Here is a 26,747-nt window from a genome sequence, read left to right on the forward strand (position 1 = left end):
TGTCTGTCTCTATATGTTAGCCCTGTGATAGACTCGCGTCCTGTCCAGGGTGACCCTGCCTTCACCCAATGACAGCTGGGATCGGCTCCAGCCCCCCCGCAACCCTGAATACAGGATAAAGTGGTAGACAATGGATGGATGGGCCTCGGCGCGATAACCTCGAGTACATCACCGTACATCATCGTAATGCATTGTTTTCAGTCGTTTATAAGAAGTACCGTCTTCAGTCATCACAATGGAGAACAACACAGAATCAGCAAAGCTCCTCACACCTGCGGCCCAGCTACCTGATTACCAGCTACCTGTTTTAAGCTGGTCCTTCCTCTCCTGTCTTTGCCAGTTTGTTGTGAAACCTCCAGTGGCAATAACAAGGCCTCATCCTGAGTAGATTCTTGTGTTATTCTGCCCTGTTTTTGATTCCTGCTTGAAACCTGTTTTTCTCCCTCTGTGCACCAGCCATGATCACGTCCAGTGGCGCCGCCAGCCGGAATCCTGTACGCACTGTGCGTACTTTTTTTGAAGGTGGGCTAGATATTTAAATTTCAGCGGGTGACACCAAACAACGTCTGCCCAAGCAAGTCAGAGCTTTTCTTTCGTTCACACAGTGACCTGGAGAGATGCAGCCGCATTTGAGAGGACGATCGCGCGTGTGTGCGCAATTACGCGTAGCGTGTGTTGGCCCCTCTCCACTACACAATACAGCTGGGCTCTAGTCTCGTCACCTCTCTGCCGCTGAGCACTGTGGGCCGAGCCGATGCATGTCTCTCTCCCCGGGCCGGGAGAGTTATCATACAGTACTGTGCGTGTGTCCAAGCGTGTGTGTGCGTGCGTGGAGTGCTCACAAGCGTGCGCTTGTGTTTAGGGCGGGGATGGAGGGCACAAAAAAATATTTGCACCGAGGCCTATCACCATGATATACGTTGTATTTTGCCGTTTCTGTGCGTACATTGAAATTGAATCCTCGCGGCGCCACTGATCACGTCCAGCCTTGCCTGTCCTCTCCATGTGGACCACCTGTCTCGGACTCGCTTGCTGTTTCGGATTCCTTGGAAACCGCTGCTGCTTATTTTTGGAATTCTTTAGTTTGTATTAAAATACTCTTCACTGCCTCCTGTCTCCCATGCCTGCATTGTGGGTCGACTTTAAATAGACATCCTTGAGCTTAACAGTCGCCCTATAGTCATAGCCTATAATATGCCGAAAATTAAAATCAATAAATTATTGTAAAAAGTGATTAAAAAGTCATATAAAATCCCTCGTGTCGTTTGTCAATCAAAGTGTAGTGAGTCCAGTCATAAAAAGCCATAGTGACATTTTTCGGGGGGGGAGTCAGTCAGTTGACAGAATTCATAGTTTATCCACATTTAAAATAGGATAATCCTTTATTTACTTTATTTTTTAAGTAAACGTACCTAAACACTGTGCTTTCCAAATTGCACGAGCGTACGTAAGGGATGTTTTAGCTGTTTGTAGAAGGAGAAGCGGTGGTGAAGTAAACTAATCTGGCTACATTCGTCGGCTACACGTCCTCAGACTTATGACGCGCGTCTCTGAGATCATAGGCGGAGTTGTCGTGCATTTCATTATGAGCTGCCATAAGGAAGTTGCTGTCCATTGTTTGAGTGCAGTAAAAGTCACACTATCAACAGGCCAACCCAGCAGCAGCAGCAGCAGCAGCAGCAGTTTCCCGGAGAGGCATACCGAGGATTCCTCGCGCTCCATCCTCTCCACCTGTCCGACAGGTCTTACCGGCTCACGCGCGCTGAGGCGTAAGGGGGTTCAGCGGCTCTAAAAGGGGGCCATTCATGGTCATCTATGGGTGAGTGTCTGCGGAAAGCTTGCCCATGTCTGGACGCACTATGGCAGAGGATCTTCAGGGACAAAACGCCTCCTTCTGGAGAAGAAGCAGGTGGGAGCGGTGGTCGTGAAGGAGGGGGCGGAGGGGGAGACAGCGACAGTGACGGCGGCGGAGAGGAGAGCCCACCGAGTCCACAGACTCCGCGGGAGAGCGGCTCCTTCTACACGGCGCTCTGGTCCTTTGAATCACGGCACCCGGATGAGCTGTCGTTCCAGGAAGGCGACCTGTTCAGTGTTATCAGCCGCAACGGAGACTGGTGGAACGCGCGGAAGATCGATAAGAACGGGCGCGTCCTGGACACCGGGATCGTGCCCAAAAACTACCTGGACCGGGCCGAGTCCCTACAAATACAACCGTAAGTGTACATGTTCTACATAGTTTCAGAAACAGACTACTCGTTGAAGGTATTTCTCTTAGTCATTCAACTTCAAACTGGTTTTGATTCACAGAACTTTTGTAGCCTACATCTCCTTGTTATGAAAGTTTACTTCTGCTCCCAGAAAGGGACTCGACCCGAAAATGTAACTCAAAGGCTTCACATATTGTATTTCAGTTCAAACATAAATAATGGGACAAGTGTCATAAATCAAGCACAGTGTTGAAAAGTATTAAGTAGTATTACAAGCTTCCCATCAAAGGTTGTCACCAGGAAGCATTGTGTACTTTAGTGGGGGGAGAAAGCAGAACACATGACAGTTTAGTACAAATCACAACATCTCATCTTGCTCACTTATTGTCAACTACTTGTGTTATTATTCCTATGTCGTCATTTTTTAGCTGAGGTGATACCTTGATACCTGAGGAAGAGATTTTATATTTCTATCCAATGCACAGAAATGTGTGATTCTTGAATTAGTTCAACTTTTAACTAAAGTTGAACTAATTCACTGACAGAATGAGGTTGAAGTGTAAGGTTGAGGTCTAAGCCTGGCCTATAGAAAACAAAGTGTGCACCCAAAAATATTTTTGGCATTAGTGACATTCAAATATCACTAAACTCACTAATAGACAAGACTTCCTCATTTCAACTCCTCTGGATCCGGCTGATACAAAATTACTATCAGCGTGTTTGAAACTCAAAGCCGGTTCTGATGTTCAATAGAATAGTTTACCTACATTATGTAGCATAAACCTGAATATATGGAATGGAAGTTGAGAATATTGAATGAAATCTGACATCATAGTGGCGCTACTGCCATCTTGTGTTTCCACTGCGATTCATCAGTAGGATGTTGAGGATACGAGTGTTTCACTGTGAGTGAGTCAGCCACAAACTTAGGATCTGTAATACTAATGATGGAATTCTTAACACTCTGGATAATACATATACGCAATCAATACAGTTGTACATAATAATAGCCTACAATGTTCTCTTCAAAGTGACCTCATTGACAAACACAAACATTTTACCGCCTAGACTTATGTGACTTTGGTGTTTAACTAAACCATTTAAATCACCACTAAAGTCACACAATATCACTAATAAACTAACGCACCTCAGCCTGCACTTTATTTTAATGCCCATCTATTCCAGGAGTTATGGTAGGGGTGCTTGGAGTGGCCAAAAAACTACGACAAACCCACAGTTAAATTATATTTTTGTCATCTTGATAAAAAATATATACAACTATCAGCCATAACATTATGACACTGACAGGTGAAGTGAATAACTCTGTGGTTCGCGTTATCATGGCACCTGTCAGTGGGTGGGATATATTTAGCAACAAGACAAGTGAACATTTTGTCCTCAAAGTCGGTATCAGCAAGTACCCAAATGTAATTACTTGTGCTTGGTATGTATATATATATATACACTGTATATAGTACATATACACCCACCCACACACACACCCACACACACACACACACACACACACATATACACATATATACACACACATATATACACTGCATATATAGACTACATATACACACACATACACACAGATACATACATACACACACACATATATATACTGCATATAAACACATACAGGGCTGCACGGTGGTGTAGTGGGTAGCACTGTCGCCTCACAGCGAGAGGGTCGCGGGTTCAATCCCTGGGTCGGGCCCCTTCTGTGTGGAGTTTGCATGTTCTCCCCGTGTGAGTGTGGGTTCTCTCCGGGTTCTCCGTCTTCCTCCCACAGTCCAAAGACATGCAGGATGGGGATAGATTGATTGGTGATTCTAAATTGCCCGTAGGTGTGAATGTGAGTGTGAATGGTTGTCTGTCTCTACATGTCAGCCCTGTGATAGACTGGTGACCTGTCCAGGGTGAACCCTGCCTTCACCCAATGGCAGCTGGGATCGACTCCAGCCCCCCCGCAACCCTGAATACAGGATAAGCGGTAGACGATGGATGGATGGATAAACATATACACACAGATATACATAACTCGAGCCGACTTTCCAGTAACCTGCCACTCATCCATTTTGTCTCTTATTCATACACACGACTTCATATCAGGACAAAGACTGTCTTTTCTGCATCACATCCAACCCTCTGTTATGAGTTAACACCACTAGAAATGTCAATAACACCTCTCAGAATGTCACTGTCTCTTAGCATCAATGCAAACTACGACAAAAACACTATTGCAGCAGCCTCACCACTTCTTGTTTTGTCTCGGTCTCGATCTGTTTATTGCTTCAACAGAATGGGAAGTGTGTAATGTGAGGCTATTCCCACATGTCAACAGCTGCTGGAAGGCTGAAGTTAATTATAGGCTTGCTGGATTTTAATGATAGTATTATTGTATTACTAGGCCTGTATCAATAACTAATTTTGTTGGATGAAATATTGTGCCATGAATAATTAAGATAAACAGTCTTATTCACATTTTAAAGATTTATGACACTGATGTATGACATATCACGTAATAATCAAGTACTCTCTTTCACTGTGAAATTAAGTTTGTATTGTTAAGAATATTTAGACACTGGAATGGGATGTAATATATATATGGACTCTGGACTTTGTTGTGCATTATCTGTGCAATATCCAAGTCTTATAATGGTCAGAGAAAACCTGTTGTTTATTCTGGGATCATGTTGTATAACACCCATGTACACAATATCAAGGTCAGCACAAAAAGTGCTAATGTCAAAATATTGTCTGGTAAGTCAATAATGTAACTATTGTGACAGGCCTAATTGTTATAATATATTTCGTCAACTATATGATTTTTCTAACAGTCCTCACCAAATATTTCAATTGTTTATCATAGAAGACCAACGAAAACATGTACAACATCATGTTTGAGAAGCTAGACCCACTGCTTGGCATTTTTTTACTTGAATATTAACTGAAACTGATTATCAAAACAGCTGGTGATTCATTTTAGGCTTCATTTGATCTTCGACAATATAGTTTGGTTGCCACTCATGACAAAAAAGATACAAGTTTAGAAGTGTGCAAAAAAGTGTATGTCGCATTTTTACGTACAACAAGGAAACAAACTCTATAATGCCATGTCGTAGTGACTAAATATCATTTTGGTGAGGACTTTCAGGCATTCCTTACGCAGCCTGAGTGGTGACTAATGCTATTAAAAATGCTAAGCCTACCAGTTAAACAGCCCAGTTATCTCCAACAACAACGTATCCAACAAGCCACTAAATCACGTAAAGAAGTTTGCAACACTTCATTTCACTCAGGGGTTAACTTGGATAGTTTAGATGCTGGCTACAGGTGTGCTGTACAGGTGCTGTTTTTAAGAGCACCATAACTGGTTAACCCCATTAATTAAATAAAATGCCTGCCAGATCTTTTACCAGTTACACAATATCTCAGATCATTATTTTGATCATCACAGTGTTGAAACCATGACACCACTTCCTCATAATTGCTTCCATTTATGGCTTTGTGTCTTGATCCAGGTGGTTCTATGGGAAAATGAACCGCTTTGAGGCCCAAAGCCACCTACTGGGTTCTGGAAATGACAACGGAGCTTTCCTCATTCGGCACAGTGAGAAAGATGATGTTGGATACGTTCTTTCAGGTAAGACAAGGAGAGGGCTGATAGAGCAAGCCCCAAAAAGTGAACAAGAGGCATGCGTTGTCAATGGCTTAAATACATGGGAGTTTCACTTCAGTAAAAAACAAAAAACACAACAGTGTACGGTGTATTTAGAGAGTGAGATATGGTCACAGAAGCAGTTAGCCTTAGGATGTAGTAGTTTGTTGGATGAAACACACACAATCAAACTGTTTCATTGGAGGACAAAGATTCAAACCAAATGGGGGGGATTTGTTTGTTATAGCATCTCATTATTTCTCACTCAATAAGAAATAAGTTTGAAGAAATCTGCTGGAAACTTTTTATAACACTCGTTAGAAATGTAAGCCTTAGATATACCCTCAATCAAAAGAATAACCTTTGAGGCAGGAACAGCATGTTGAGTACTACCTAGATTTATATATATATATATATATATATATATGTATATATATATATATATATATAGTACTACCTATAAATATACATATATATGCATATATACTATGTGCTGCTGTGCTGTTTCTGTTTTATTATGTTATATTATTATATTATGTCATAATGTGTATGTTGTTAGTACTGCATGTTATTGTTAGTGACGTTTTGTTATTGGGAAGGAAAGTGGAGTGGTGGGAGGGGGAACATTGTTTGCCCTTGGCATTTGTACTTGTGCTTGTACTCTAAACTGGAATGGCAAATAAAACAGAGGAAAGCCAACCAGTCCACAAGACTCCATCATGAAATCTCTTCTGAAACAAATCGTCCTTTTATCCAGTAACTGCCTGGCTTCAAACAGACCCCATACATAGTCTTCTATTTATCTTGATCCTGCACACAATCCAACCTGATCCTGCCCAAAACAACGTGGCTTCTGTTTAAACTGGGCACAGCCTGAACTACTACAGACCTTAATTATTAATCCCAAAAAAGTTCTACGTTGTAGAGCGTTATATAACAATATGTGTTTTTTTTATGGTAAACATGGATGCATTGTCAGTGTCAATAAGTTGAACATTGTTCCTAATCAATAAAAATGAAGCTAGCAGCAGAAGTTTAGCACAAAGATCGGAAACAGGGAAACTACACTGGTTCATTGAAACTATCCATATATCCAAATATCCAATACATCTAGAGCTCAGTCATTAACACGTTCTATCTCGTTTGTTTAATCCATACAAAATAATCCCCACATTTTCGGGGTCTTTTTTCACTGGGCCCAGTAACTTCTTGGAGTCGGCATGGTAACTACATGTGTGGTGTTTTATGCTATCAAACTTCTCATCTAACTCTCCGACAGAAAGTGACATTTCCTGAATATCTGATAATCCCTTTAAGTGTAATGTTAAGTAAATCAATTAAGGAATTAATGTGTGATGTTACCAACGACAACCCAAACATGTGGAAACCTGCAATGTGTGTGATTATTCAGTGATGTAAAAAGTGGTAAAAAATGATCTTCCTTCCGTCTGAGTGCCCGTTCATGTATTATTGTCACGAGGCATTTAACTGATGCCCTTTGAACAGCACAAGCATAGTCACAAAATGTCAGTGTTTATATTTTCCATCATCTCATGCAGCGTACTAAGTCTCAACATAACCTACAACAGTGCAATGAAAAAACAAACTTGTAAGATTTACTTGATAAAATCCTTGTAATGATGTAAATGTTATATATCAAGTACAACTCACTTTCCAGTATCAAGTAAAATGTACTTACCACTAAACTGAAGATGTGAAGATATTAAGTAAATGTCAATTCATTATATTTAAGTGAGAAGTTATATTTATTTACAATTATTAAAGGTTGAGTAGGTGATTCTATTCAGAAGCACTTTCTGTTATATTACCTGGAGTCCTCGTAAAATACCGATAGCAATGAATAAATGAAATGCTCCAACATATAAAAAAAAGTAATCTGTGGCTGTGGCTGTTAAAAATCCTGTCCAATCAAAAAAGTCGGGCTGGAGAAAATAATTGGACGGCCTGCCTGTCTGTCAGTACGGTTCGACGAAGCATTCAAAATCTCTGTGGTTTTTCCACCTAATCAACCTCAAAGTCAAATTACGTTTTTCAGACAAGATCACTTTCATCAAAATATTACTTAAATCTTACATATCTGTAATATTTACTTTTATAACGTAATTTGCTGACATTTTCAATTTCTCAGTAGTACGATGTTAACTTACTCATAATGTTGCTAATTTTCTTTTGCTGAATGTCATCAAAAGAGTCATTTTCTATATGCATTTAATATACTTTCATCACATATCACAAAACTAAAATACAGTACCATCAAACTGTTTATTTTGTTCACATTGAACACCAATCAATGGATGTTCACAGCATCCATTTGTGGAAAGTATTCAAGTTGTATTCAATACAGTAGCTAATTGTTGGAACTGTGGAGGATTGTACAATTTGACTGGAAAGTTATATGAGATCATTCCATCACTTAATGATAAACGTTGAGACCCGCCACCCTGTCCTCCTAGACCTCCGCTGTCACTGTAGCGGCTTGTCTTAAGAGGAGGGTCATCCTGTAAACGAATAGACTCAATTTGTGGCATTCAGATAATGATCAAAACAAACCACATTTTAATAACAAATAGCAGCGTTAAACCAGTCGCTCCTCCTGTCAAGCCAACATTTACACTCCACTGGCAGAACATCCTGATTCACAACTCCCTGCTGTACTGTTCTGTTTCTGGATCTGTTTGATAGAAACATGTTTCTCAGACTTGTTTTTAACTAAACAAATTACAAATGAATTTACACTTATTTAAGTAATAGACAAGACAAGACTGGACTCATTTGGTTAAATATTCAATCTTAGCTAAATATACTGATGATTTAGGAGATTTTTTTGTCAAAGTGGAATATAACATTCACAAATTTATTTCCATTATGTTATAATCCCCTCAAAATAAAACATGTGTTTTCGTGATATCAGAATTAGCTGTTAGTTGGAGGCCACTATGTTGCACCGGTGGGTGCAGACTAAATTCGTTTTTACATACGTTAAACTAACCAGCATGCACACATGACTATCCATCATGTAGTGCATTTAAATAACTTAATTTACTTACTGGAATAACCTTAGGCAGATTGAGCTTAATCATCACCCAATTTACCCAATTTATGTTTACACAGTTAAAATTCAAGACGATTTTCACATGTGCCTCCCTCTCCCTCCCCTATCTCCATCCCTTTGGCAACTTTAATTCCTTTAGTTGTATAGAAGTGAAATGAATACAATTAGCAGAGTTATAGCTCCACTTAATAAAGTTATCCAATAAATGAAGTTATTTAGCAGCGCTAAATACCCAAACATATAAGTTACAAGCCGGCCGTATGTTTTGGACACTCGGGTGAAGAGAGGGGCTGAGCTGTCAACTGATCACCACCTGGTGGTGAGTTGGATCCGCTGGCAGGGAGGAAGCTGGACAGACTTGGCAGACCTAAACGCGTTGTGAGGGTCTGCTGGGAACGTCTGGTGGAACCCTCTGTCAGGGAGGTCTTCAACTCCCACCTCCGGGAGAGCTATGACCAGATCCCGAGGGAGGCTGGGGACATTGAGTCCGAATGGACCTTGTTCTCTGCTTCCATTGTTGACGCGGCTGTTCGAAGCTGTGGCCGTAAGGTCTCCGGTGCCTGTCGTGGTGGCAATCCCCGAACCCGGTGGTGGACACCGGAAGTAAGGGATGCTGTCAAGCTGAAGAAGGAGTCCTACCGAACCTGGTTGGCTCGGGGGACTCCCGAGGCAGCTGACGGGTACCGGCAGGCCAAGCGTGCTGCAGCACGGGCGGTCGCTGAAGCAAAAGTTCGGGTCTGGGAAGAGTTCGGGGAGGCCATGGAGGAGGACTATCGGTCGGCCTCGAGGAAATTCTTGCAAACCATCCGGCGCCTCAGGAAGGGGAAGCAGCCCTCCACCAACACTGTTTACGGTGGAGGTGGGGAGCTGCTGACTTCGACTGGGGATATCGTCGGGCGGTGGAAGGAATACTTCGAGGATCTCCTCAACCCCACTGACACGTCTCCCATTGGGGAAGCAGAGGCTGGAGACTCAGAGGTTCATCCACCCATTACACGGGCTGAAGTCACCGAGGTAGTTAAGAAGCTCCCCGGTGGCAAGGCACCGGGGGTGGATGAGATCCACCCTGAGTACCTCAAGTCTCTGGATGTTGTGGGGCTGTCTTGGTTGACACGTCTCTGCAACATCGCGTGGCAGTCGGGGACAGTGCCTCTGGACTGGCAGACCGGGGTGGTGGTCCCTCTATTCAAAAAGGGGGACCGGAGGGTGTGTTCCAACTATCGGGGGATCACACTTCTCAGCCTCCCCGGGAAAGTCTATTCCAGGGTGCTGGAGAGGAGAATTAGGCCGATAGTCGAACCTCAGATTCAGGAGGAACAATGCGGTTTTCGTCCTGGCCGTGGAACACTGGACCAGCTCTATACCCTCCGCAGGGTGCTCGAGGGTTCATGGGAGTTTGCCCAACCAGTCCACATGTGTTTTGTGGACTTGGAGAAGGCATTCGACCGTGTCCCTCGTGGCATTCTGTGGGAGGTACTTCGGGAGTACGGGGTCGGGGGCCCTCTGCTAAGGGCTGTTCGGTCCCTGTATGACCGGAGCAGGAGCTTGGTTCGCATTGCCGGCAGTAAGTCAGACCTGTTCCAGGTGCATGTTGGACTCCGGCAGGGCTGCCCTTTGTCACCGGTCCTGTTCATTATTTTTATGGACAGGATTTCTAGGCGCAGCCGTGGGCCGGAGGGGAACTGGTTCGGGAGCCACTGGATTTCATCCCTGCTTTTTGCGGACGATGTGGTCTTGTTGGCTCCTTCGAGCCAGGACCTCCAGCATGTCCTGGGGCGGTTTGCAGCCGAGTGTGAAGCAGCCGGGATGAGGATTAGCACCTCCAAATCTGAGGCCATGGTTCTCGACCGGAAAAAGGTGGCTTTCTCCCTCCAGGTCGGGGGGGAGTTCCTGCCTCAAGTGGAGGAGTTTAAGTATCTTGGGGTCTTGTTCACGAGTGAGGGAAGGATGGAACGCGAGATTGACAGGCGGATCGGTGCAGCGGCTGCAGTAATGCGGTCGCTGTATCGGTCCGTCGTGGTAAAGAGAGAGCTAAGCCGAAAGGCGAAGCTCTCGGTTTACCGGTCAATCTACGTTCCTACCCTCACCTATGGTCATGAACTTTGGGTCATGACCGAAAGAATAAGATCCCGGATACAAGCGGCCGAAATGAGCTTCCTCCGCAGGGTGGCGGGGCGCTCCCTTAGAGATAGGGTGAGGAGCTCCGTCACACGGGGGGAGCTCGGAGTAGAGGCGCTGCTCCTCCACATCGAGAGGAGCCAGTTGAGGTGGCTCGGGCATCTGTATCGGATGCCCCCTGGACGCCTCCCTCGGGAGGTGTTCCAGGCATGCCCCACCGGGAGGAGACCCCGAGGAAGACCCAGGACACGCTGGAGTGACTATGTCACCCGGCTGGCCTGGGAACGCCTTGGGGTCCTCCCGGAGGAGCTAGGGGAAGTGTCCGGGGAGAGGGAAGTCTGGGCGTCCCTGCTTAGGCAGCTGCCCCCGCGACCCGGTACCGGATAAGCGGAAGAAAATGGATGGATGGATGGATAAGTTACAAGTGAGCTAACTCCTAATAAAGTGAAACAAATGGCGTGAGCGACGCTGTCCTGCATTGCTGGATGTGGATGCCGTTGTTTTTAATCTGGTCACGTTGGCTCATGTTTCTGAGTTTAGCTTTATAATTTAACATTAACGTAATTATGAACAGTCACAGAAGTTAAACTGCATCAAGTAAATGAGAGTCAAACTATCAGATGGACTCATATTATCACAAATGTAAAAGAGAAAGGCAGTAACTTACGTTTCACCAGAGCTAGCCCAGCCAGGCAGCACCTCAACAGTCTGATGCCTTCAATGGTTAGAATCGTGGGATCCTCTCGTTAATCACGTTCATGCCGGATTACAGCGCACTGCAATTTCAGGCTTTGTGTTCAGTGACTTTATAACATTTAAATACTAATACTATAGTAATTCAATAATAAAAATGACTATTCCCACACAGATCATTTACTTACATAAAATGTGTATATATAAGTATATTTTAGGAATCTGTGAAAACATTACTAGGTAGAAATTATGACATCAAACGCAAAGCCATACACATCATTTTGAATTTGAATTTCAATGCATTAAAATAACAACTTTACATTCCTGTTGGACTGTTAATGTCTCTTAGTATTTGACATTTCTTTTGACTGTATTGGGGCTGTTTTTGTAGCAGCTTAAACTACTTAAATACTTTGGTCACAAATATCAAGAGAACTGAAAAACACAACTGAGGGCTTGAATCTGACTTTGTATATGTGTGAATATTTCTGCAGTGAGGTCAAGCAGTCGGGTGAAGCATTTCAAGGTCCTCAAAAGAGAGGAGAGTAATTTCTATGTGGAGTACAACAACCAGTTCAGCTCTCTGATCGACTTGGTAGAGTTCTACTGCGTCAACGGCCTCAACAACACCGGCACACTGGGAAACCCCTGCAAGAGGGTAGGACTCGTTCTCTTAGTTGTGTTTCTCTCTTTGTGCTTGTTGGTTCCACTTTATTCTGTTCATGTAGTCACACCCATGTGTGTGTAGATGTGTTATATTGTTTTCCTGAAACTGAGACTAAACCCAAAGTTTACAGAAGGAAAACACATGTACATACAGATCCAGATGCTGGCAGGGAGCAAATGGTTCAAAACTACAACACTAAATCCCAGCCTGTCCAAACATCTTTACATCAGCCATTTTGCAGAAAGCTGAAAAACGCTGACTTTGGCGGTTCTGTGGTCTATCAGCCACTACACAATCTTCTGTATGGACTCAAAATAAGGTGGCTGCTTTGGGGGAAAATAAAGAAAAGCTCAGATAACACGAACACAATGTCATGCTAAGTCATTGCTCCTCATATCTGCTTCCAAGTGATGGAAGTGATGGCTGACAATTAACAAAGAATTCCCTCTTTGTGTACAATCTTCATATGGGAACCTGCATTGTTTGTAGACAGACTTAAAACGTGTCCAACTATCCTTTAAGCTGTGAAATTATTTATAACACATTTTCATTCATAATTTTCTAGACTATCCTTTAATCGAGAAAATAAAAGTCAGATTACTTGAAAACAGTTATAGGTATGGTTTACATGTTTCACATTTCCAAATTTTGCAGTGATTCTCTTCTCTCTAGTGATGAAAAAAAACAAGGATTCTGCATAACATACATATTATACCTTAGCCTTTAATAATGGATACGAATGTATCTCCTGTATTTTGTGTCCCATTATAACCTGCAAGTATGTGCATGTGTGTTTCCTCCATCAGAAAAAGCCCAACACCCAAGATTTGAATCATTTTACGGTGGATGAGTGGGAGCTCCCCAAAGAGGAGTTCACCCTGGAGGAGGAGCTGGGCAGCGGCTATTTTGCTGATGTCTACCGTGGACGCTGGAAAAAACACATTAATGTCGCCATCAAGATCATCAAAAGTGGTATTTTTTCAACTCTTTCAACTTGATTTAATAGACAGGTTTCTGATGATGAGGAGTGGTTTGGCACTAAGTTCCATAAAAACAGCAGATGGTGGAAGTTGCTCAATAAATGAAAAGGGAAATGTCCAGTATTTACAGTAATTTGCTACTTCCAAGTCGTGTGATCTAAAGTCAAAGTTATGGGTTCTAATAATGTGGAGGATGACTTTGTCTAGAAACTAGTAAGCAGTGGCAGAAGTATATCAATTATTAAAGAATTTTCTAAAAATGCTTAATTACAAGTTAAAGTGCTGCATTTAGTTTATGTAAAAGTTTCTAAGTGTTAAGTAGAAGGAAATTGAAATATTCAAGTACAAATGCCTAAATATTGTACTGAGTAAATGTACTTAGTTACTTTCAACCACTGCTGGTAGAAAATATCCTGTTTAAGGTAAAAACAGTGTTTGTTCAAAGCTAAATCCAAGCTTTCCCAAAATATCCCAAATCCCTTGAAATTAAATCTGAGGTCAGACACATTCAGCATATCCATCACAATAACATATGATCAGATTCATGAACAGTAAAATGGACCCTATACATAATGATAACTAGTGGCAGAAGAAGTTTTTAAAACTTTTACTATTTTTAAAAATACCAGTATCACAGGAACACTTACAAGCAAAAGTCCTGTATTCATCCTTACTGATGCATTAATGTACATTATACTTTAATGTTGCAGCTAGTAAAAGTGGGGCTTTGACTAAATAACTTATGATCAATGAAGTCTTCTTAATACATAATAATACATCATCGTGTATTTCTTGGTTATATTTTGTACTATGGATGTGAGTCTGAAATCAAATACATTTAGTGGAGCAGAAAGTAGAAAATACTCAAGAAAAGTACCTTAAAATGGTACTTAAATTACAGAACTTGAGTAAATGCACTGACAAAAACGGATCTTTGTTTTCATTCCTTTGTTGTGCTTAATACAAATATGCATCGTAAATAACATGTTCGACCACATTTGAGTGAAACCGATGAGGGACAGGATCAAACTCAGTCACTCAGTGACACGCCTCTTTGACGCCATACATAATGGGCTCCTAAAGAGAAGTGTTATGTTTGGAATTGAAGTGACACACACAGTTGTATTGTTCTTTAAGAACAGCTGCTGTGTTGTGTAACAATGTGGACAATTATCTCCTGGTTAAGCAGAAATTCTTCTTCTTTGGCACAAAGTAGGTGTGAGTCTATGTGTGTCTATTGTTTAAATATATGTTGTTTCCATCAATTGTAACAAACACCTGTAGACAGCAAAGTTGGAAGAGTGAGCTATTTGAAGCACTCTCTAAACAAATAGCTTATATCTGGCTATTTCAAGCTTATTGTGTATGTATGATTTATGATCAATAGTTATCACCGATCAGGTTAATAGCACAGATCAATACTGACTTTACTGTAAATGATGCTTTTGACATAATGCAGGTGATGAGATTAGACATCCTTGAGATAAACATATCTCAGTATTGCTTTTCAAATGGATTAATCAATTAAACACTATAAATAAATGCTCTATAAATGTTAGATTTGTATCAACCGAATACAGTGTCATCAAAAGACAATACAAGATTACACAAGCTATTAGGGGTGTAAGAAAATATTGATACAATGAAGTAATGTGATATTATGTCTTGTGATAATAGATTCTCGAAAACACCTCCTATTTTCATGATGTGATGATTTGGTATTAGCTTGACTTCAGAATTGGAGTGAGGAGTCTGTTCCCACCATGAAGTGATGATAAATGAACTGAGCATTTACACTTGGAAGAGTATTTAAACAAAAAGCCAATGTTATGTGGAAATGTTTGGCAAGCAATTTAAACCTCATGGATACTGGCCTGTTATCTTAATATTCAGCAAATATACTTTTTTATTTATTTTTAATCATTTTCCTTTTTTCAATATTCTATCTTGCATCCGTAGTTCAAAAGCAGTTTTCATAATAGAAAGCATAGCCCTTTCAACAGTTCTAATCAATTAAAAACTGACCCTATAACATGTCACAAAATTGTGATTCAAGATGCTAGTTTTGACGAACCAACAGTATGAAATCTATTTGCATATTGTCATAAAACAAATGTGAAGTAGAGGCTGAACCAAAGCATGTTTTAGAAGATTCCGCTTTATAAATGACTTTCCTGTCAATTATTGAATGAAACTACTTATCAATTCATCTGCTTGGACAGATGGTGTATAAACACAGCTTTACGGGTAGAAACATGTTATGAAATATACATTAAAATATGTGGCTCTTTCATTCGTTCAACAGCAGTTTGAGTCATGAAAGCATCTCTGTAAACCGCACTGGCACAAACTGAACACCATGATATTGGCATAAAACAGTGAGAATCACTTAAATATTGATCATACAACAGTAATATTTTCAAGACTTCCTTTTAAGGAAGTTGTGAGTGTGAAGGGTGCAGCAACAAATGTCCTTCTTTTGCTCTTAAATGTCCTTCTTTTGCTCTTAACCGCAATGATCTCACAAGCTGCATCCAAGTCTCCCTCATAGAAGGTTACTTTGTGCAATACACCGTAAACAGACATTGTGCTACATGAATATTTCTGTTCTAAAATTGTTTACCACCAAATGTTTATGAATATCCCATCTTTGGGTATTAAGTATGTCATATGTCAAGATTTCAAAGTGATTTCCTTGGTTTCCTTCTGTTGCGTCTCTGTTTCTTCCTCCTCTGTTCCTCTTTCGTCTCGGTTCCTCTTTTTCATCTGACTCTTTTAAAATGCTTTTAATTCCGCTTCTGTCGATCTCTTTCTCTCCGCAGACTCAGAGTTGAACCACCGTGAATTTCAGAGGGAGGTCCAGATCCTTAAAAGTCTCCGCCATCGTCACCTCATCTCTCTGTTTGCTATCTGCACGGCCTCGGCCCCTTATTACATCATCACTGAGCTGATGGAGAAGGGCAGCTTGCTCAGCTTCCTCAGAGGTAAAAGCCTCAGGGGTCAAATTCACTGAAGGACTGTGCAGCTTTTGTGGTCGATAGATCTGCACAAACAAGACCAAACGGTTAACTACCTTCACTACCAAGCAAATAGGGTCTCAGTACTCTGCTGCCATTTCCATGCATTAAAATGAGGACAAACGCAGCCACAAAATATCTTTCCTTCCTTCCTCAGCTACTCAGCCCATCATTGTACTTTGAAGGTTCTATTAACTGTAGCTTTTAAGCTCATTGGGGTCTGACTCTCTGTCCCAAATGTTTTCTGTGTCGTGTTTCGTTTGTCCTGTTTCAGGTCCAGAGGGGCCGAATCAAGACATGGTGTCACTCGTTGACATGGGTGCTCAGGTGGCTGATGGGATGTCATACCTGGAGGAGCAGAACAGCATCCACAGGGATCTGGCAGCTCGAAATGTCCTGGTGGGGGAGGACTACATCTGTAAGGTGGCTGACTTTGGGCTGGCCAGAGTGATCAAGGTAGGGAGGAAGTTATATCAAAGTATTCAAGTCAATCAGGGCTGCAGGTTTCAAGACAAAGATTTGTCATTCAGGAGCCGTTCTACATCACGGAAGATAAAAAGATTCCCTACAAGTGGAGTGCTCCTGAAGCCATCAGCCATGGGAAGTTCTCCAACAAGTCAGACGTCTGGTCTTTTGGTGTCTTGCTCTATGAGATCATCACCTATGGAGGTGCTCCTTACCCAGGTTTGTGGAATGACCATATATAATTCATTAATTCCGTTTTAACCAATTAATATTGTGATTATGAATTGAAGTATTAAGCCAAGAATACATTTTGCCATGTTGTCAGAGATAAATCAAAGTTTGCAAAAAGTCTTCATCTAAGATCACACCGAGCCACAGTTTGGATATGAGAACTCATTCAAATACCTGATTTAATCCCAACTGTCTTCAGTTGGATTCTCTCATTCAAACTTTGTTTGTCCCTGGTAGTCACACAGAATAAACGGACAGATTATTTGCTGGTAAACATTTTCAACCAGTGGAACAAATGGTGTGAAAAAAAAATGTGTTTTTTTTTTTTAAATAATTGATTTAAAGGATAGGTTCTGTAACACAATGTTCGATACTCATAATGTAGATCAAGTCTGGTTTTGCCTGCTATAATTATCCTTCTTGTTCATACTGGCTATTAAAAGGTCACTCCCTAAAGATTCCACTGTAAGTGATGTTGGACAGAATCCATGGTACTCCTGTGCAAAATCCAGTAATTATCTACTGAGATGGCCTTTGAAGTACAACGATCGCTCTTTCTGTTACAATCCTTCCATTCCAGCTAAACGAGGAAACACAACGAGGGCATGTTATACTAAAAAGACTGCAAGTTTAGAAGACGGCCTATTGATTTGACGCAGGCTGAAAAGGACCATACCAGTGTTAACACATGTCATTGCCCATTGACATGTGTACATCGATCATCTAGCTTACATAAACCTCTACATCTTTACCAAAATTGAAATTTTTAAAAATGTTTTAGGTAGTTTGTTTATGTTTTGTCCATATTCAATTAATGTTAGAAAGTACCTGAAAAAGTTTGTCACCGAATCCTCATTCTAGCTCAAATTTGAGGTTGAAATTCAGTTGTTGTAAGCAACTATTTTTCCAGGCGTAATAACATTCAGCGGCTGTCTTGGTTCTGTTGTGATTGAGAGCACAGGACTATTGCCTGTGAAATCATTTGTAGTAATTGTTGTGGTTGTTTGTGATCTTATTCACTGCAAATCTGCCTTGTCTATAATTTGTTAAAAAACATTATATTGCAAATTACCTGCCATATTATGACCATGTCATATTATTGGTCATGTTCAAATTTTTTATTTGAAGGTTGTTTTTTTTCTCCACCATCTGGGAATGGTGTCAGTAGGCCTGAATGTGAGAAAATAAATGCTTCCTGTGTGAATGTGAAACACAGACATCGTCGGGTAAATCTCTTGTGGGGCAAATAGAGCTTTAGATCATTTTGCAGATTACCTCAATTTCAACTAAAGCTTGCTGTAATGCATTGAGAAAACCTCCAGTTGTGTCTACAGGTATTGTAGAGGGAGATCCATGTTTAACCTGTCTTCACCACTTCTCTCCCTCAGCCTTTAGCAACCAGGAAGCGCACCAGCAAGTTACCAACGGGTACAGGATGCCAGTTCCGGCCAAGTGTCCCGACTTTCTCTATAAAATCATGCTGAAATGTTGGAGCAACGAGCCTGCTGACAGGCCTGACTTTAAATCCCTCAAGGTCAAACTGGACAGCAGCTCCTATGAGATGGAGTGACCGCCCCTGTGGCTTCCTGCAGTATACACTCAGCACCACAGAGGGGCAGCAGAGAGCTGGACACTGAGCAGGGATTGGGATCTTTTTTCACCGAGGACTGTTGTTTAAATGCAAACGAATTTTGCAGGCTCTTGTGTAGAAAGACTTTGATTGTGTGTGTGTTTGCAATGTGCAAACCTGCAACGCCTGATGTATTTTAATATGTTCACTGTGCCCATTGCTTGTTTTCATTATCCATTATTCTGATGATTTTTTTAAGGGCTGAAACCATTTGAAAAATATATTGGCAACAATGTTTTGAATTAATTAGCAAATTCAAGCATATTTTAAACAAAACTGCTTAAATAAATATATTTATACAATTCTCTAGTTCCAGTTTATACAAAATGGGAATTTGTTGGTTTGTTTAGCGTTCTCTGATATATTAAACAGGTCCAAAAAAAAGTTTAGAACAAAGTAAAATATGGTCATTCGAGTTCTAAAAATTCTGATATGTTATAGATATGACACTACATCAGTTTTAAGGTTTTCTTGTGTCCGACCAACAGACCAAAACTCAAATATAAAACTTGCATTTTAGAGGATTTGCTAAAACAGTACTATTAAAAACACTTGGGAAAAAGGGAAATTCAACAACAACGTGATATAAATGTGATATTACATCTGCTGATGAAGATCATGTGATTAAAAGCTACGCAAAGGGAGCTAGTAAAGAGACCCTGAATCAGATTGTTTTGTCTCTTATTTAATTGGTGCTGGAAGAAATCAAAGTAGAACAAATGCAATAAATGTTGAGTCATGACAACCTCAGTACACCAGCAGTCACGTACAAATTAATTCATAAAGCATTAAACATAGCCACATTGCCAGAACAAATGTGTTGATAAACTCAATACCCATCAACAATATTAAGCTGTGGCCACAAAGGGGCAGCAAAGTCATAGTCAGTATTTAAAGAGCGTCTTCCTTTCTTTCTAGTAACGTTTTTTTCCCACTCATCAATCACAATGCAGTTGCTCTCCTGGAGCATATTCTCCTGCAGTATTTCAAAAGTTCTGCAATCTTTTCTTGGTTATCAACTGGAACCAGCCAAACTGATGACATGAATCTTCTCTTGCCTTAGCATGAATAAAACAATGGTAGCCGTCATCATTCCACCAAGGAGCTTTGTTCACACTTTTGTGCTTGTGTGGCATCCCAATCCCCAGGTTAAGAACATCTGCTTAAGATATAAATGTGATAAAGGAATTATGAACAACTCACACATATAACAACGATTAAAACAAATTTTGTGTCCTTTTGTGCCCCAATCAAGTTTCACAGCACATTTTGTTTTTCCTGGTCTAAAACCATATTACAGTTACCCTCGATTAAAAACTAAAAAACTGTAAAAGCATCCATAAATGTTTTATGGCCTATGGAAATACTTCTAAAGTGTTTCCAGTTATTTTGTCTTCTTTCCATCTTTGTTTCTGTCAGGTGACAGCTGAGACCACCTGTTTTAGTGCCAGTCTTGTAGAACAGCGCTTATCACTAAATCCATCTCCCACGCCCAAACTAGTCCAAACTATTGAAAACTTGTTGACTAACCTGATCTAAATAGACATCGCTGCACATATGAATAATCCTCTGTATGCTTCTTCTTGTATTCTGCCTGTTTACACCATTTAATGTGCAATATGATTATGACAAGTGGTTTTCAGGACATGTTTGATTAATGTGAGTTTATGTGCCTGAAGAAAAGTGCTCCTCGGATATACATTATGTGCGTGTGTGTGTGTGTGTGTGTGTGTGTATGTGTGTGTGTGTGTGTGTGAGTGTGTGTGTGCGTGCATGTGCCTGTGTGTGTGTTTCCCCCTCCGGGTTTTAAATTCCCTCCTGTTCACATTTGTTGTAAGTTGAAGTAAGTTGTTTATGACATTTCCTGAATCTTTTGCAGAGTAAAATCATATAGATATTAAGGGAGATGGCTGGTTGGTGAAAGAAAGAAAGAAAGAAAGAAAGAAAGAAAGAAAGAAAGAAAGAAAGAAAGGAAGGAAGGAAGGAAGGAAGGAAGGAAGGAAGAAAGAAAGAAAGAAAGAAAGAAAGAAAGAAAGAAAGAAAGAAAGAAAGAAAGGAAGAAAGAAAGAAAGAAAGAAAGAAAGGAAGGAAGGAAGGAAGGAAGGAAGGTAGGAATAAATGTGAGAAGGAAATAAAGAAAGGAATGAAGGAAGTACACATGTGTAGTAGCCTACAGTTTTGGTTCTTTTCACAGTAACAACATCTGTCTATAAGACTTCCTTGTGTAAAACGTTGTAATTGTTACCTGCTATAATCAAGGAATAAAAAGAAATCGAAGTGCATTTATTTAATTTCACATTCGTCTTTGAAAGAAAAACAAGATTCATTTTTGGTCAAATATACTAGAAATTGGAACAGTAGAAAGAAAGAGAACATGACAAATGTGTTTTGTTTGTTGTCAGTCACTCATTCTGGTAATATACTGTATATGTGAGCTTAAGTGTGATATTGATTACTTTTTAAATTGCCATTGTAAATACCCAAAGCCCAGGGATGGCACAAATGCCAAAGAGATGCAGTTTACAACAATATTAAAGACACAAAAGCAGCAAATAGTTATATGTATTATTTATTTGTCCTTCACAATGACCTCTCTTATGTCATCCCAGTGATGATGCAGCGTTTTTAGAAAGCAGGCTACACAAATGCCCAAAACAACTCACTATATACCTAAAACCACAAGTTGGGCTAGCATGTGCCGATGTGACGCATCAAGGGTGTGTCAAGCCCAACTGTGAAAGTCTTCTAGGTCAGTGTCAGGACAAGCTGGTGCAACGAAACGCTATATGTGTGGGAGTGTGTGTGTGTGAGTGTGTGTGTGTGTGTGTGTGTGTGTGTGTGTGTGTGTGTGTGTGTGCGTGTTATATATATATGACTCCTGCAGAGTCATGTTGCCCTGCTAACCCAATTCAGCTATATGAATGTTGCGACAGTCAGAAATAGGGTCAGACCCTCAGTGTAGTCCCAGGTGGCCCCTGTGACCTCAACAGGAAATCTCTTCTGATCTCCTGAGCAAAAGGAGATGTTTTTCCTTCAGGGCTTTCTGTCAGAAAAGATTTATTTCAACCCCAAACATGATATTTTCCTTAACCTAACCAAGGTTGCTTAAACCTAAGCAGATAAAGGGTTTTCTAAAAACAGACTTCCCTCATGTGCGTCTCCTGAACTAGGCCATGTGCCTTTTCACCTCAAAGTACAAGACTGATAGCAAACAGTTGATGTTGATCAAGTAATCACATCAGTCAAACTATAGCAAAGACATCTTGATGTTGTAATATTTACTCTGTTTCTCTTGCTTTGCTTTTAAATAGATGGCATCAGATTACAGGACATTTGGCAGGTATAGTTCCTAAATCCACACAAAGTCTGACCCACATTCTGTGACCATGCTCCCTCCCAACCTCCCAATGGGCAAATTTCCAAAACATTGTTTTTATATCATCCAGTTGAGCCGGCTTTTCCGCAGCTGTGTTGAACTCGGTCACCCTGAAACGGCATTCAGGCACCCCAGCCATTCTCAGTAAAGACACGTGGTTAATTATACAGTACACAAAAGCAAAAAAGTCAGCTTAATATTGTGTCCCAACTCTTTACTATTGTAACTGAGAATGAGTCACAGTGAAGAAAAAGTTTGAATTTGATTGTGAGGCACAATCTGAAGTTATAAGGAGCATATGCTTTCTATAGGTCTATTTGTAGGTGGATTTATTGGCATTTATCTGCAATAGATCATTGGAGATATCACCATATCGGGACAATCGGAGTTGGACACTGGGCGATAATGTGCTTGTGCTCGTGCATGAGCAACTGTACCATGCCAAAGCACACCTCTTCCAACCGTGCCAGGGCCAAAGAAGTGTTCCATGCTTGAGCACTCACACTAGTCAAACAAACTGGGGGGCCAACGTGCTTGAGCACGGTACGGATTGCCTAGTGAGTGCGCCATAACTTAAAAGTTTAAAAAGCCAGTCAATAGATGTATGCTAAGTTCGACCCTTGAAGGGAGACTGGTCAATCGTAGCATAGGGTTGTCTAGATCCAACAAATCTTGCTCTGCTCTATAGAAGTCAATCGTTTCAGATTTTCTTCATTTTCAGGCTGGTTTTGGATTTCAAGCTAAGGATGGTTACTGAGGCATGTGCATATACGATAGGTTCTAAAATGTTTCTAACATTAGCAGAGTATGTTTGCACATTAACTAGCATTCACACTTTTGTGCTAAGCTAGCTACTGAAGGGATACCGAATGTAAAGTTTGTCTCCAGGACGAATTCGGAAAACAAACTGAAAAATGCTATATTTTGCTTTTGCTTTAGGTATTACTGCAGTAAGTTAGGGCAAGACTTTAGATTTAATTGTCCCCAGGGGTAAATTAATACCCAATGCACTGTACGCAATAATACATCAGCACAATAGTCACAGCATACAATGACGGACCACAGTACACACGCAGGTCTATTCAGCAAATTGTTTAGGGAGTCTATGGCTGCAGGGATCAGGCTTTTCCCAAAGTAAGCCCTCTGCACCTCTATGCTCTTTTACCAGGAGGGAAGTAGGGTGGTGGTGATTGCGTGGGAGTCCTGTATGTTGATGTTGCAATGCAAGCAATAGCCTGTTGTTTAGCTCTGAAAGGTCTTCGGTTTGAGTTTGGCACAGTTAGTAACGTTGTAATGTTAGAATACAGTAGGATGGGCTGAAGAATGCTCCAGCAGAACAACAGGAGGAGATGGTGATGAATTAGATGGTCGCTCCTTGTTTGGATGTCATCATTGTGTTTGTAGAAGCTGAGTTTTTTGTTATTTTATTCAACAATGTATTTAATGCCGGAGAACAAAACGTTAAAATCTCTTAAGCTTGTGACAACCACAGACCTACCTTTTGTATTTCTTGTACACTTAACTGCAAAGAAACTACTATTAATAAGGGGTGGGGGAAAAAATCTATTCCCATATTAGATTTTCAAAATCGATATTTATTCATTTTTATGGTACAGTAGAGCAGACAGCGATCATATCCTTTCCAGCAAAAACAGTGAAGGGCCGGCAAGAGTCACCAAGAGCTGATGAGAGCTGGGAGCATTGAGAGTCGCAGAGAGCGGAAAATCACAAATTACTCATCTTGCCTGGCACCACAAGGAGAAAAAACAGAGCAAGCCAAACTACCAGCAGCAGCAGGCCAACAGATGTAGCATTTTACATAAAAAGAATCCCTCTGTTCTACAGGACTGACATTTTTTGACATTTTTGGAAATGTGACTCATGATATATTGTCTCTTGAAGAGTATATTTCAACTTTTGTTTTTGTTTAAAAAAACAAAATATCAACACTATCGAATTACAATACTTACCCAAGTATCGTAATAAAATGGAATCATGACAAAAGCACATTGTCCCACCCCTACTTTTAAGACTAATACTGTATTAAGCAAAAGTATATTGTGTTAGGCACTGAGAGCAAGTAATCCCTGTCCGTCAGATATGTACGGATATGTATGTATGGCAAGGTATGCTGTAGTTGCATACCTTGCCTGTAATGGTAAAGTCTGCCCCTGGTGTTTATTCTGTGTCTACAGCGTTTGTGACTGTCGTGACACTAGCTGTAAGCAGTTATATAAGGCACCACATGAGTCCATACAATAGCAGAAGTAACTTTTTGCCACGTTGGTCATGCAGACTAACTCTGTTTCTTATACTACAGTATACAGAGGTAAATTAGGAGTCAGGTAAAGTTTGCAACAACCGGTTTGTCTCCTCAAATCGTATTTCTGTTCCTGGTGACTCATAGTCACCAACCAACTAATCAAACAGAGCATTCAATGTGGGATTATTCTGCAAAATCCTGCATTTCCATGACAATACTTTTGAATGTTCAATCAACATTTTTCAGTTGAATTTTAAAATATGGCATGTGGCCAGGATCAGATCTACAGGCAGTGGCAGAAGAAGTATTCAAATTCTTTACATACAAATTTACTGAAACCACACTATAAAAAAACACTGTAACAATACACCACAACTAACTTTAGTAAGTATATTATTTCATAAGATCACCACACTGCATTGCTCTCCTGTGAGAATGATACATCCCTATAGTCAACTTCATGAGCTCCACAAAACAGCCCTGTTTCAATTTACCGGCTAATCCAAGAAGCTTTCCAATGTAGAAGCAAATTTAGAAGTAAGATCATTTTCTCAACAAGTAAAGGAACAATTCATCACAAACATCCAACATCAACACATCTGGAGATACATGGTTTTCACTGGACAGGAAGGGGATGGAAAGCTGTAATCTGAAAAGTAACTAAAGCTGTCAGAGATGTAGTGGAGTAAAAAAATGTGTGTAAACTTACTTTGTTACATTCCACCACTGGGTTTATGAAAAGAAAACTTCATAATCATATTAACAGGCCAACAGATGAGATGTGAATATTTGTACATTTCCATTAATTTCCATCAAAATTTGTCACTGTGTGTTTTCTCCATTTCCCTTGAAATGAATAGCTTGTCAGACTGATCAGAAGCAACACTTCGCAGAACTGACATGGAATTACAGTTAGAGAGATTGTTAAAGCAGGAAAGTTTTCTCCTCCTCCGCTCAGCTTGTTTTCCCCACTCCAGCTTCCAGTCACCTTTATGCAGAGTGACCTTAACTCACCGGTGACGTCAGAGAGAGCACAACCCAACGCAGAATTCCTGTGCATCATTTCATGGGGTGTTCTGTGTATCGTCTGCATGCAGCAATGACACACACTTTAAACTGGGTATTGTAGTTTGATTGCAGTAGAAATACATGTTCTTTTTTTGAGTAAGAAGAACATAAATGCTTTGCAAGAGTGAAAATAAACGTACTGTGCAATATTAAATGCTGAGTGAAAATTGCAGAAAAAGGATTGCCAACATTTCCAGAAGAGATGTTGCATCGACCTACATGTAAACAAATAAAACACTTCAGCAAAGCTGTTGGAAAACATCCTGTAACTTTAGGTATAGTCAATAAAAACAATTATATATAACTATACATATTTTCACATTTAACAATGTGATTCAATACATAAAAGCTCAACATTTTGAGAAAATAGCTTCTGGATCTCACCTGGTATGAGATGTGCAGACGATAAAAAGCAGCAAGGTTTCTTTGAATTATATCTATGATTTCAACATAGATGTAGTAATATCAAGGGGAAAATAGGGTGCGTCGTCTGGACTCAAAAACTGAATGAGACTATTATTATAAATGATTCAATTAAATTCAAACAACTTTATTTATCCCATGAGGGGCAATTGATTTTGAGCAGCTGCAGGTTGTCTCATACATACACACATCAAACAAAGAGATAGATACACCAAGGAGCATTAGGTGGAATTAATGAGTTAAAAAAACAAATGCATCATATAAGAACCTGAGGGCAACACAACAAATTCACCTGCAAAAATGTGACCTGGGGAGGCCAAGATACTCTGCTTTTCAGAGGATTTGTTGATTGCAGAAGGAACTCAAAGAAGCAGCTCTGCTAAGAAAAGTAGGCTAAAGCAAGTACACTTATTTGCCATGTTTACTCTACAGAGGAGGGGCTGTACAGCCCACAAAAAAGCATGTAAAGCATGTTTAAGCCTTTGTGATTATGTGCACAGATATACTGTTTGATGTAGCACAAGGCAAAGTGCACGCTAGGTTATGTAATTTCAAGCTTGTTTTTTATAAAGTCCCTGCTCCTTAAGACCGTATCGCTCTGCTGTCTGCTGACAGGGCAAATCTATTTGACATGCGTGTTTAATAGCACTCAGGATTGATATTAACTTGTGGTTTCACAGGGTGCAGGGCAAAGTCTGATATCACTAGGGAGTGTTGTTAGAACAACAAGCAAAAATCTGCCCACACCAAATATACTGTAGCCGGTGTACTCAGAATACTATTCTTTCATCGCGTGGTGTTTTTACTTTAGTTTAATACTTTGGGCATGTGTACACAACGACGCCCTGTCTGCCTGTTTCCTGAAAACC

The 26,747-nt window shown here is 40.6% G+C and overlaps 1 protein-coding gene and 1 long non-coding RNA gene across 2 annotated transcripts in view; both read left to right on the forward strand.

Moving 5' to 3' along the window:
* LOC311017717 overlaps positions 1-26,747 on the forward strand; it is a 77,955-nt gene that overhangs the window by 34,525 nt on the left and 16,683 nt on the right. The window lies entirely within an intron of this gene.
* ptk6b (PTK6 protein tyrosine kinase 6b) lies at positions 1,639-20,597 on the forward strand. The gene is made up of 8 exons (XM_084016253.1): positions 1,639-2,213; positions 5,738-5,859; positions 12,253-12,416; positions 13,232-13,397; positions 16,228-16,389; positions 16,697-16,878; positions 16,953-17,106; positions 18,507-20,597. Exons 1-8 carry the CDS (start codon positions 1,816-1,818, stop codon positions 18,686-18,688), a joined length of 1,530 nt encoding a protein of 509 aa, XP_083872379.1. The 5' UTR covers positions 1,639-1,815; the 3' UTR covers positions 18,689-20,597.

This window comes from Eutrigla gurnardus (genome assembly GCF_963514095.1).
Source record: "Eutrigla gurnardus genome assembly, chromosome: 8".
Taxonomy (NCBI): Eukaryota; Metazoa; Chordata; class Actinopteri; order Perciformes; family Triglidae; genus Eutrigla; species Eutrigla gurnardus.

Excerpts from the sequence above, each read along its gene's own strand:
- ptk6b (XM_084016253.1), top strand. The coding sequence starts at position 1,816 with ATGGGTGAGTGTCTGCGGAAAGCTTGCCCATGTCTGGACGCACTATGG. Across the intron at positions 12,417-13,231 it reads TGGGAAACCCCTGCAAGAGG|AAAAAGCCCAACACCCAAGA; the intron begins GTAGGACTCGTT and ends TTCCTCCATCAG. Across the intron at positions 16,390-16,696 it reads CTTGCTCAGCTTCCTCAGAG|GTCCAGAGGGGCCGAATCAA; the intron begins GTAAAAGCCTCA and ends GTCCTGTTTCAG.